Source organism: Seriola lalandi, unplaced genomic scaffold, assembly GCF_002814215.2.
Source record: "Seriola lalandi dorsalis isolate HSWRI2012SDOR001 ecotype SW California unplaced genomic scaffold, Sedor1 jcf7180002052955, whole genome shotgun sequence".
In the NCBI taxonomy this organism is placed as follows: domain Eukaryota; kingdom Metazoa; phylum Chordata; class Actinopteri; order Carangiformes; family Carangidae; genus Seriola; species Seriola lalandi.
This window is the reverse complement of record NW_019523508.1, coordinates 41,927-55,571: the sequence shown is the minus strand read 5'-3', so window position 1 is coordinate 55,571 and position 13,645 is coordinate 41,927. Positions and strand designations below refer to the sequence as shown.

General features: G+C 40.7%; 2 protein-coding genes across 4 annotated transcripts in view; one reads left to right on the top strand and one right to left on the bottom strand.

Annotated features, from left to right (window-relative positions):
• The window catches only part of alg2 (ALG2 alpha-1,3/1,6-mannosyltransferase), a 60,714-nt gene that overhangs the window by 42,070 nt on the left and 4,999 nt on the right, over positions 1-13,645 (top strand). The window contains exon 1 of one of the 3 annotated variants that reach the window (XM_023400787.2): positions 13,432-13,576. The exons of 1 other annotated variant lie outside the window; for it this stretch is intronic. The gene's annotated coding sequence lies outside the window, so the exon portion shown is untranslated. Of the gene's footprint in view, positions 1-13,431; positions 13,577-13,645 lie in introns of those variants that run through there. One more of the 3 variants, XM_023400789.2, reaches the window with a different exon arrangement.
• Positions 9,727-13,156, bottom strand: sec61b (SEC61 translocon subunit beta). Its single transcript, XM_023400793.2, has 4 exons — positions 12,998-13,156; positions 12,391-12,488; positions 11,160-11,264; positions 9,727-10,304 (listed from the first exon to the last, which is right to left on the bottom strand). The coding sequence occupies exons 1-4, from the start codon at positions 12,998-13,000 to the stop codon at positions 10,217-10,219; spliced, it is 294 nt and encodes a 97-aa protein (XP_023256561.1). The 5' UTR covers positions 13,001-13,156; the 3' UTR covers positions 9,727-10,216.

Genomic DNA, 13,645 nt, shown 5'->3' with positions numbered 1-13,645 from the left:
TGAGGGGGACAGGTTGTCCTGTATCAGGCCTGGTTGAATCTCGGCATTGATCTCATGAATAATAGAGCTCCAGTGGCCATGCGACGATATTAAACGTGACATCTGACGAGAACCTGGATCCACCTCTCCTCAGAGCCACACACACTCAACAAACACACACACAAACACACTCTTGCACATGCGTATATTTGTTTGTAACCTTGTAAATCTGTGACTAATCCAGTCTATCAGTGAGAGCATTTCAAATGAAAGTTTCCAAAAGGTCATTGTTAAGTTCCTGAAACATTAAGTTGAATCAAAGTTATCTCTGTTTGGCTACAAATCACTGACTCACAACAGAGTCATCAATATGAAACACCCTCATAAAAGAATAACAAGTTGCCTGCTAAACAAGACAAGCTCCTGTGTTTCCTTGTATTTCTCTGCTCCTTAATAATACATAGAAAAACAGCTAAAGTCCAGTGCTGACAGCTCTCACTCACACACACACGCACACACGCACACGCACACACATACACACACACACACACACGCACACACATGCACGCTTCCACCGTTATGTTTACTCATGTTTACTGTCTGTCCCTCGCTCATCAGTCATTCACCGTGACAAATCTCTGTGAGAAGAATCTGCAAGTCTGCATTTTTCTTCCCCTGCAGATTGTATCTTGGAGTTTGTTTTACCTGTTTTTCTTTTCATCCATTTATTCATGCGAGCAACTGGTGAACGTCAGGGGGAAGCAGGAGCCCGGAGTGAGTGAGGTGAACGGACGAGGAACAGGGAACCAGTGGTGGAGAGTAACTAAGTACATTTACCTTTGTACTGTGCTTAAGTAGGGTACTTGCTTTTTACTTGAGTATCTCCAGCTTATGTAACTTTACACTTGCATCACATGGAACATTTTTCTCAATAATGAATGCACTTTTACTTTTTGTACTGAAGTCAATTTCGCTGATTATATTCTGTACTTAGGTTAGATTCTGAATGCAGGACTTGTAATGGAGGATTTAACAGGATTGCCCTATTTTCACTTAAGTGAAAGAAAGGATGATGGGAAGGAGTTCAGAGACGTCAGGTAAACACAGAAGAACAAAGAAAAGAAAAAGCTCCAATCATCTTTTTCCCTGACACACCACCCACCCGCAAACACACACCTCACCCCGAGGCTTTTGGAGACTTAGGACTGGAAGACTGGCCTGTCATTATGTTATTATCCGCTTTATCGCCTGGGGCTTTGAAATGTGTATGATCACACACACACACACACACACACACGCATTGCATCCAAACTCAGGCACAAATGCACAGAAGCCACCCCCCACCCCCACCTCCAAACCCACCCACTCCCGAACACTTACTCTGATTTATAGTTGAGTAATATGAGGGAATTCCCTGCTCAGACCTGCAGCAGGTAGGCAGCTGAGAGAGAAAGATAGATGAGCAGACATCCCAGGGGTGTAGTACGGTATGTGCTCATTCAGCGCAAAAGAGCCACGAAACGTAAGAGCAAACTGGACTAATATGCAAATTCTTGAGTCTCGTAAGCAGAGGGAGAGGGTTACGTAACCATTCAGGAGGATGTGTAAGTCAGGGCAGTGTGTCAAGACTGCAGTTGTTGCTTGTCCGGTCACAGCCACAGGTTAACCGAGTGCTGACATCATTTGAAGGAGAGTTGTGAATGAAAGTATTGTCTGAAAAAGAATTAAAAAAAGAATTGTTAATCAGATAAGAACAAAATGCAGTAAACTCATGTAGGTATATCTATGATGTATAAAATTAAACCATCACACCAGCTGTACGATCTTGAGATTCATCCACAAACACGCTTGGCTAAAGTTTGTGTTTGAAGCTTTGGGTATGCATTATATGAGAAACTGATTCACATATGTCCCCACTCCCTGAACACTTGGGATTCCATAATGCGCAGTCACATGCCACAATCACACACACACATGCGCACACACACACACACACACACACACACACACACACACCACATGCACTGACATGCCCTGAGAGCCCTGAAGAACAGAACATGCCTTAAAACAAAAAGAACAAGTGCTATGAGCAAATCAGGCAGCCACTATATGCAAATCAAGTGGCCTGAAAGAAGCCATTGCTGTGATAAGGCGGTTTTACAACATGTTTTACAATGTTTCAAAATGATCACAGACTCTTTTTTTGTTCACATAACAGGTAACTGTAGAATTAAATTTGTAGGTGGGGAAAGATATGCAGTTCATAGACCCAATCAAGACATGTACTGATGACTCATTCAACTCATTAACCTTTAATTCTGTATTACCTTTAAAGCTAATTTATATTTTTATAGTAACAGATAAATCAGTACATACTGTGTATATATATATATATATATATATACACACACACACACACACATACACACACACATACATATATGCCCTGAAAGGTGGGGCTTGTGGTGAAGAATCCACCACAGAGAATTATCACCTGAGTCTGCAGTTTCTCTTCCTTTATAACATCTTTCAGCTCATTGTTTTGTTTTTAAGGCCCACAGCTGGACACTAAAACAACTCCAGATGAATGCTATTGTTGCTCTGTATCTTTTAGCAGTATATATAGGCCATTGTTGGCCAAGAATTTCACTGTATGTCAGCACTGTGTTCACAACTTGTGTCCGCTGCCCCCAAGTGACCAAAAAAAAATCAAATATTTCAGGTTTGAGGAAACTCAGCGACTGTTGTTACAGACGGCCTTCCCCCATTCATCAACACTGCAACTCTGCTGCTCATTGTGTGGAAAGCATGTGAAATCAAAATCCACAAAGCCGCCACACCTGATATCTACAAGCTGTTTGGCATCGTGCAGAGAGAGAGAGAGAGAGAGAGAGAGAGAGAGGGGGAGATAATCTGAGTGCTGACATTCATTTATGCAACATCTCATAATAAACAATAGACATACTATTAAATCACCATCTACCACACCCAATTCATGTATCTGGAGTATGTACACACACACACACGCATGTTGGTCTTTCTGGTTTATAGTTGTGAGGACTCTTGTTCACATAATGCATTCTATAGCCCTTACCCTAACATTAACCATCAAAAACACATGCCAGACCCTACAGCTACATCTACCTCCAACCCAATTATAACCCGAACCTTAAAATCAGGTGTTACTTGTCATACAGTCCTTTGATGTAGTGAGGATCAGTCAAAATGTCCCCACAAAACGATAGAAAGATGACACACACACACACACACACACACACACACACGCACACACAGACACACACACGCACGCACACACGCACACACAGACACAATAATATTTGCTGTGCTTGCAGTCCTCACAGGCAAACTGAATATTTCATTTCATACAATCACAGCTTTTCCCACCACACACAATAGATTCTGCAGCTAACAAACCGTGACATTCCATTTTTGTTCTTTCGCATTCAGGATATGGATCTCAGAATATTGTTTCATTTTTATGTAATGTAGGAAACATTTCATTTAGGAACACAGGACAGATGGATGAGCCAAGAAACTGATAAATATGACTCAGAAATGTAGAAATAGTACATCATCATATCATTATAAAAACCAGAAAAGAAGGACTGTGTACATGATTATTTGGACTGTTTCTACCACAGGTAGAAATTGTTAGATTTACAATCATTTTTGACTGACTGAAAGCAAGAAAGCAAGGAATGTAATGATAACACAATTAGAGAGCATGCTCAGAATGTCTTTTAAACTACATCAATCTATAATTATTTTAATGACATATAAATGTAATGATATGAGGGCCAGGTGATCCCCAGATTCACTGTACAACCCAGCCTCTGCCTCACCTCTCCTTTCTGTTGCTGCCCTGGAGAGCTGCACAAGGAGTGGAAAATACAGTCACCTAAAAATACACTGCACATAAACAACACGCTTACAAACACATGGGTACACTACACACACACCCTCGCGCACACAGGCCAAGTGTCTTTAATATTAGAAAGCACAAGGCTGACACCTGAGACGCTCAGTGCAGCGGTGTCACCCCCCCGCCTTAAATTAGTCCAGCCCTGGCCAGCATGTCCCTGAGGGTCCAGTCTGATCTGCTCTGCTGCAGGATGGTGCTGAGCGAGGAACGGACGGGCGGGAGAAGGGGGGGGTGTTACATGCTTATGACATCACAGCCCAGTTGGCCCTGCATGCCTGTGGCAGTCACACGGGGCATCACTAGGCCTGATGTGTGTGAAATGGTCATTGGGACCAACGTGGCCTCCATCCTGGCATTCTCCTTATCGTAGCTCCCCCTGTGCACACACACTATGGCACGTATACACACACAAAACTCGGCATTTACAGCGTATTTTCCTATATAACACCTCAGTTTATGATATATTTTATTTACGGTTTGCGCATGGTTTGAGACACTTTTTGAATTTTGTCTTTTAACTGATCCCTCGCCCTGTGCTCGCTGTCTTCTCATCAAAAAGCACAACTGTGGTATTTAGTTTCCTCTCCTGTTCCTTTTAGGTTTTATTCAGCGCTCATCTTTGTCTTTACTTGAGCCTCCACATTGTTCCATTCTGTGAAATTCTTTGCATGTATCACTGTAGACCTGTTAAATTTCTTTTGGTTTTCTCCCACCATCGACTGTCTCCACTTGTTTCCATTTCTATGTAGTTATTCATAGCTTTCTTTCTCCAGCGCCTTGTGTTTCTTCCTCTCTTTGTTTTACCCCTTGTTTCTGCTCTATTTCTTTCAACTCTGTATATTTGTTTTCTTTCTTTTGTGTTTTTAACCTCAGCCGTTGGAGCTATATCCTTCTTCAAGATCGTAATTTCCATTTCTATTTGACTTTTATCTCTATTTTGAAACAATTTCTTGTCTTGACAGTTATGTACATTTTTCTTTTCTCTCTTTATTTCCTTTGTTTTGATACATTTGTTATTTTTTTATGTATCTCTTCTGCAGAAAAGGCATGAGAGTGAGTGCCAGTACCATGGAAATCACATCTCAGAAAACATGTAAACTGAGTTACAATACAGACTTCGCAGCTATCTAGACTCATTCCTATATGACATTAGTTTTCCAAACACAGCTGGTGCCGGAATTTTAAATTAACTTGTCATGGTTTACAGATAATTTATTTTTTGCTTTATTTGTTTTTGTGACCAGCTACTTCATAGTTGGGAAAAGAAGAAGGCAAGAGACACTGAACTGCTTATTCATGACCGGTTAATATGTGTGAATGGGTGTAAGTCTATGAATGGTTCAAATGAAGACATACCAACTCTAAATACTTGAACTGACTGAGAAATTGACCTTTGACATCAACGGGAAGTATAGCCATCAATGTGCTGTGTTTAAGTATGATAGATGACAATAAAAAGATGAAAAAGAAATACTACAGTAAAGTATTACCAAAGACACAAATAACCTGTTCTGTCACTGTAAATGTTCTGTTATCAACATATATCATTCTCAATATTATTATTATTATTATTATTTTGCATAATGGGTAAATGGAATATAACTTAATAGAAATGTAAGCAGTTATTTATACTTTTTAAGTGTATGGACTATCACATAGAGGATTAGAGAGAGAGAGAGAGAGAGAGAGAGATGAGGTACTGATAGATGCAGACTCAGCTTTGGATCCAAGTCTGACTCTCTTATTTCTATCTGAAAGAGGATCTAAGTCCAGAAAGATCAGGGAGCCTCCAGCTGGCACACACACACACACACACACACACACACACACACACACACACACACACACACACACACACACACATTCACAATTTCTCTCTGTGTGTCCCCTCTCCCTCCGACCTCTGTGACCCACATAACAGGACATATGACAGTGCCCATGTGATTTAGATGTCAAAATATGGAGTCAGATTATTTTACAGTGAACAAGCTCTCACCTCTCAGCAGATCAGTGTGTGCTACTGGTCACTGGCCATTAAGAGAGTGTTGCACCAATTGGCTGCAATGTTACTGACTAATCACTGCCTGATCACTGGCCTTATGATCACAACAACCGGTCCAACATGAGCACATATAATCATTAATAAACATAAATAAATTCTGCTTCAGTCTTCTGACCCAGAAGACGAAAGTAACAATAACTAACAGTAACTATGTGCATGTATTTAATTGCTATAGTTTGGTAGAATTTTGAGGCACTGGTATAAATGATATAAGCAATTTATTATAATAATATTGCAGTATAAATTATATACATTTCTCAATAAAATAAATAAAGCGTAGAGAAATGAGTTAAGTAAAAGTCATTAAACAATAAGGGGTAGAATGAGATTTTATTTCACAATAAAAGCTTGTTCCTGTAGGTCACAATTTTCCAAGCAAAGCATACAATAAGCTCATGATACATGATATAATACTTGAATGCTACAACATATATCTATAGATGAAATTAGTTCGCTGATGGGCCTGTGCACAGCATTTATACCATTTCACAATGTAGATTCTGTCACAGGTGTCTCTACATCCCGTCCACCAGCCCTCATTTTTCAGGACATCCCTCAGGACGCACTTGGTCAGTGAGTGGGGATCGATTCCACTCGTCTGTCCGTTCATTCCACGCTTTACCAACCGTGTGATCTGTTCAAGAATACACACACATACTTGACATGCGTGCATGCAAGACTGGGTACTCACACTCATCTAAAAACAGAATATTCTGCATAGTCGTTGACAGGAAAGAAGAGTTTCAAATCATAAGCCCTCTGCTGCATCTGATATCCTGATAGCTGTGGTGATGGATGAGAGGAGGGAGAGAGATAGAAAGAGAGAGACAGAGAGAGAGAGAGAGAGAGACTGAAACTTTCTTTTTCACACTGAACCAAGGAGCAACATGTGTCATGTAGAACAGAAAATACATATGACCTATTTACAAGTCTTCTCAAGATTGTGTGTGTGTGTGTGTGTGTGTGTGTGTGTGTGTGTGTGTGTGTGTGTGTGTGTGTGTATGCTGATCTGTTTCTCTGTAAGGGGCCATCCCTTGTAAAAGTATGTGGTTTCTTCACAGGATATGGGTTCTGTTGAAAAAGACACAGAGGAAGAGCTCTGAAGAAAGCTTCGCTTTTTCTTTCTTTCTCTCTCCTGTCTTTTTTTTTTCCACGAGACAAATGTTATCTGGTATTTCAATGTTCAAATGAATATAGGCTTCGCGTGTCCGGTAACATAACATGCACATTGATGAAATCTCTTCTGATGCAGCTTTGATGTAGTGAGAATGAATATGTATCCAGACAGCTTTTATCTAATAATCTCATGTGCAGGGGGAATAAATCACTCACTTGTAAATTCCAGTTTAAACAAAGACATTGCAGTGTTTCTTAAGAACTGTTCACAACCTGGTTGACTTCAGAAGTCACATTGCAGCTGAATGCATTAACTTATCCTCCTGTGCTTTTTAAATGTCTTTTTTGAACCTAAAAATTGTTATATAATGTTATCTGATGTTATGACCTATGAATGAAAGCCATGTTTTCTCTATGTCAGCCTGTATGAATAATGTTTACTGAATATTTGCTGCAGATTTAAAGGAAACACATACCTATTTTAGTGAAGTTCTGGCATACATCAAAGAAAGAATCAAAAAGTCACGTACTCATAACTCAGATTCTTAGATCATTTATTTCTGTTTAAAAGATTAATATTTTGGTAAACTGCCCCCTTCGGGATAAATACAGCTTTTTAAAGTAACTATAAGACTATAAGTGTCTCAAATCAGAGCTCTTAGGGTAACCAGCTTGACAAACAGAGTCCCTGAGAAGCCTGCAACAAAAACATTTCCACATATCTAAAAGCCAAACACTGCAAACTAGAGGAACACAGAGAAACAAGATAGAAAAGAGTTTAGTACTTACATCTCTACCTCTGAGTGATTTCACAGCATGATTGATTCCTCTGTCTGTCTGTCCAAAACACAAGGACTGATGACTTTGGTCCCAGCATTAGGACATAAACATTTCTACCTTTTGATGAAATATTGAGTTGACTTGAATATATGGTGCCAAGAGGAGTTGGGAACTACAGGTTGCAGCAGTGTGGAGGGTCACAGTGCTCCACATGCTGCCTGGGCCTGTTTGACTCCTGTACACTGAGGGACCGCTTCGCCACAGCTCCTTCATATTTAATTGTTATGTTGAATTATTCTGGCTCAGTGCCGTGTTGTGCCACCGTGAATTGGGTCGCGGAGTTTGTGAGTGTATCTGTGTGTGTGTGTGTGTGTGTGTAGGACAGGGACAAGAGGGAGAATGATGTGGCAGTAGTGCCTGAGTCTGCCACGAACACTGGAAGCCGGTGGGAAAGCAGAGCCATAGCAACAGAATAAATTAATGAACAGGATTCGAATGCTACGTTTAACACAAGGTACAAGATCTCACACTCACACACACTCACACACACACACACACACACACACACAATGACACAAACAAGCACAAGCCATGCCAGCTGGTGGTTTCATATTCAACACAGATAACCTGGTGATGCAGGCTGGGCCAGAACTACATCTCCAAATGTAAAATACCCAGCCAGCAGCATTCACTACACTGAACATCATGTTTTAAGTTCTTCTGAGTGTATCACACTCTTTAACTTGATGTAAACCTATCCAATCTAAAGCTTTTTCTCATCACTTCATTTTGTTCCACTCAGCTCCATTATAGTGATGTTCATCTAAAAAGAATTTCCTCAACACGAAAAAGTCTGATTATGAACCACGTTATTATCAAACAGACTTTTGTGGAGGAGACTGTTTTTTTTATGTTACACCACAAAGTATTTGACTGAGTAAAAAAATCCCCACTGGGAACATGTGCTCATACCTGTCCCGGACAGGCATGAGAGAGAGCATGAGACCTGATATCCTCGGAGCCAGTGATATTCAGAAAATAGTCTGCAGCGCCCCCTTCAGGAGAAGAGAGAAAAACACTGTGGCCAAGATTCAAATGACAACCATACAGGATAGGTTTTCAGTGATTATACAGGTAGACCTAATGCAATTACTATTCCTTTGATTGTGCAATTCAGTCTCTAGATTAACATCAAAACAAATTTCAAGCCATTTTCAAGCAATCAAAAAGTGCAAAAAAAATTTTGAGGAACATAATAAGAACTGATTTCATGTGTTTCAGTGACAGATTATTGTGCTTTGGATATATGCAGGTATATGCTTTCCTACAACATCAGCTGATTGTTCTTGCCTTGTGTAACCTTGTTATGGCAAATATGCATATTTGACAATTAAAGTTGATTGCACTGAGTATACAGGCAATTTTAGGTGCCAGTTAATGTTGAACAGATGAAAAAGAACATTGATAGGATTACTGAGTGGTGTAATGCCAAAACCTTCGTCAAATAAGTTGCAAGTAGCTGGAATTTGTTTAAACGAACTGTCTAAAACTGTCAATGATGCTGAAACTTGACACTTAAATGTTCCTTTTTAATATTCCTGTCGTCCTGTCTGTCCACCGTCCACCGTGCAATCTTTGTTGAAACAAAGGATGGTAAATGCCTTTTGGAAAAACCTGTCTGGAAGAAGTCTGTTAGTGGTTACAGAAGTTATAAAGTGATAACACTACCTCACCTGTCACTAAAAATATGGGTGAGGAATTATTTTCTTTCTGACTGTAGACACAAAAGACTTTTTCCCACATTAAAACAGGGTTCAAAAATGAAATAACATTAAATTTGAATGCATTGATTTTTACTTTTTTATTGTACAATATTACAATTACATTTTGTACAAATGCTGTTAACAAAAAAATACAATTCAGGCTAGATGGAAAAATGTTTGCTCATGGCCTGAAAATAACAGTGTCTTTGAGCACAGCACTGAACCTTCATGCAGCAGTGGAGGGAGCACCTGCTGCTGCTGCTGCTGCTGCTGCTTGGAAGTACAGCCACACACACACACACACAGTCGGGGTAGCATGGCTTCCTCCAGATCAACCAATCAGATGTTCAAATATGGGTGGACAAAAACAGCAAGGTGGTTACCAACATCAGATTCAAATGAAGATCATGTACTGACACGGTTGCATAAAAATCCAGTTTGAGTGCCTGTGTGTTGTAATGACAGAGGAGAAGGGAACAAGGGACATAAGGTTGTTGTTCGGTTCTTGTTTGGTCCAAGTCCAATATGTTAAGAAGAAACCAATCTGCAGGGTCAGGGGTCATTGGGTGGGCCTTAAGAGCGGGTATACTTCCCCCAGATGTGCAGCATGAAGACTGAAGCAATGAAGAGCAGACTCATCACCAGCACTGGCACTGGACCACTGTCACAACAAAGAGACACTGATTAACACTCAGATTAACACACATACACAGACACACACAAAATCCCATCATTTTCTGTAACCCCAACCAAAGTGAGAGTCTCAGTTGAGTGGCTGATTTTATTGATGAGCTTCGGAAACAAGGAGGGGCTCTCATCTATCAAGGAGGGATTGAGTTGGGGGAGGGGTGGAGGGGCGCATCACTAAGTAGCAGTATTGCCATGCCAACCATCTCCTCCGCGGCCCCCTCCTCCCCCTGTCAGAAGGCTGTAATTGAGTTGACCTTTCAGAGTGGATCCTTTAATGAAGCTTTGAGGCCGGTGTCTAACGTAGAAACAAACATGCACTCGATATACAGCACTGTATGGCGAGTCTGCCCTCCTTCGACTGCTGGAGAGACACACTCAATAACCACCACAGCACCATCGATCAACCATGGCTGGCTATGACCAGACGACAGGATGCTTTCTCTAATATTTGGGGTGAGGATGCAGCAGAATGGATGTTTATGAGTTAAAGAGTTTTCTAAATATGCGCTTTCCTAACGCACATAATTGTATGTGTGTGTAGACAGACACACACTTAATGAAACAGATTTGTTTTACCACAGTGGCGCGTCTGCCCAATTTCCTGCCATTGAACATTCCTCCCATTCTACCCGATGAACATAAATGACATTAATGGAGGTGCAAGTGTCGGAAATCCTGTGAATTAGTGTCTGTTTTTGAGTGGATGTAAGTTAAAATATAGAAGGGTAAATTTGTTGTACGTGTATATGTTGTGGAGTGTGTGTGTGTGTGTTGGGGGGGGGGGTATAACTGCTTTACAGCAGCTGCTTTTATAAGCTGCACTTACACTTTGAGGCCTGGTGAGTCTTCTGTGTAGAAGCGCCACATGCCACCAGTGCCAGCTGATCCTGTGGTCCTGCCACCGCTGCGTGTACCACTGCTAGTGGCTTTCCTGTGGAAAACACACACACACACACACACACACACACACACACACACATATATGCATAAAGTAACCATAGTAAGACTGATACAGTATTTGAGTGAGGAAATTTCTCATTATTTCGGCCTTAACAAGACAATCCCCCACTTATCATCCAGCAGTTTCTCAGAACTTAATGATCACACTAACTGCAACCAAACTTTTCAAAACCAAGCCTCAAAAACCAACTCAAAAGAATCTTGAGACCATTAAATCTGAATGTACGTAAGCCATTTACCAAAAAATATATGCCATTATACACCTTATTAAAAGAGTAACTCCAACTACAGTAGCAGGTGATGAAAGAGTGGAGTGATTCATGGCTGCTTCACTCATGTGATGAGATTAAACTGAGGTTAATGAGGTAATGAAGAGGGTGATAGTATCGGTACATAATGAGAGAGGTGACAGTGAGCCTCTGATTACACACTGATTAAGCCCATAGTACAACATCTATCTGCTGCTCCAATCTACAGAGGGCACACAAATATACAGAGAAGGACCATGTAAAATTCATCTATCACTCTTTACAGTATGATGACATGAGCAGGTGGGGTCAATGCTGAGGGTATTTGGAAAATAATTATGGGGAGTGTGTTCAGGCTGAGACAATTGCATAACTTATCTTTCATGTTTGATTTAAAATGACCACCAATAGCTTTACATTTACAGTGGTAGTCTTTAGTGTGTAAAAAAGAGTTGTGTGACAGCTTAAGAAGAAACAAAGTGTCTCAGTAAAGTGTTGGGTCACTACAAGTCTCTGAACTCTACTGAAGAGATAAACACCATTCTTCCAAAATATATTCCCTTGCTGGGTGTTTTGAGGATGGTGGTAAAGATTGACATCAGCCAAAAATCATCTACAGCTTAAATGGATCAAAGTGTGAGGACTGTGAGGGCAATATGATATGATTCATGTGATTGTCAGACTTCACTGACCATTCAGAGACCCACTGTGGCCTGTGTGGAAACATGTTCTGACTTTTCCTTTTATTTATCATCCATCTGTGTGTAGTGTTCACTTGTGGAAAGTTTACCCTCTGTATCTATCTGCTTGGTTGAATGCAGTAGAAGTACAAGTAGAGTGTGTGCATACCTCTGTCTGACTGTGGAGCCTGCTGCACGGGGAGCCACTGTCTTACTGGGGGAACGGCCAGACGCCCCAACATTGGTTGCACTTGCTGCTGGTCCAGGCTGAAAGAGAAACACCAGATATAAAACATAAATGGGATTCATTTCCGTTATACCAGATGTCTGTCACTCACATAAACATATTTTATAAATACACATTCACAGTTAAAAGTAACATTCAGCATTCAGATAAAGAGACTTAACAATGATTCTTGGATTTCTAAGTCACATTTGATTCTGAACTGTACAGTATGTTTTCTGTTAGAGACTGGTGGTAAAGGCCTTGACTGAGTGTCCACACTGTTCATTGCTTTCAACATCTAGTGTTAACATACAGTCTCCACCAAATGTGTTCACAAACATATACAAGCAATTCATTCTGTTTTGAACCAGCTTAAAATGTCTTGTGGGACTGTTTGAGCTGCTAAAAAACAGCCACGTCTACAAATGATGAGCTAACGTTAGCAACCGAGCTAACACATAGCAAAACGTTACTTCAGGTCTGAATGAGTGCAACAGAGCCACTTAGCTTTAACAGTAGTAACTGTTGAAGATGGAGCTGAGAATCTTACCATTTTGCTTTATTCTTCCAGATGCGAACTGAAACCTTAAGTCCCTTTCCCAGCCGATGTCCACGTTAAATGAGCAGCAGCAGTAGGTGTATGAACGGCTCAAAACTTGAGAAGAGATCTCACAGAGCTGACGCTTGTCTGAAAAGGACACGACTGCAAAACACAAGACCAGAGCGGGCGACCGAGCAGAAGCCTGACCGTCTGATCGCATCCAGTACAAAGAGAAAGACCCAAAATTAATTTTAAGGAGTTTACTTTTGTAATACTTAAATTATACGTATTTTATAAAAGCATACGATTTATAATGTCTTGAAATTAGATGCTTGTTTGAACTTTTATTCAAAGGCAAATTAATGACCCGCTTTAACTGGAATGAGACGTGTCCCCTTTACGTCAGGGAAACTGGCGCCATTGTGGTTCTAACGCGAAGTCCGAGTAGCCTGATCCAGACGGTTATTTTGAGCCAACATGGCGTCGACACGACAGAGTTTCATGGCAGCTGGTCTTGTTGCTACGGGAAGCTAGACGAGCATAAGCCCAGGTTTCCAAGCTAAGACAAGGTAGTGAAGATATCCAAAGGTAAACACATAGTATGTTTAAATTATAACGTAGTTGTGGTGTTTAGTTACAAAGACAACTGTTAACCAA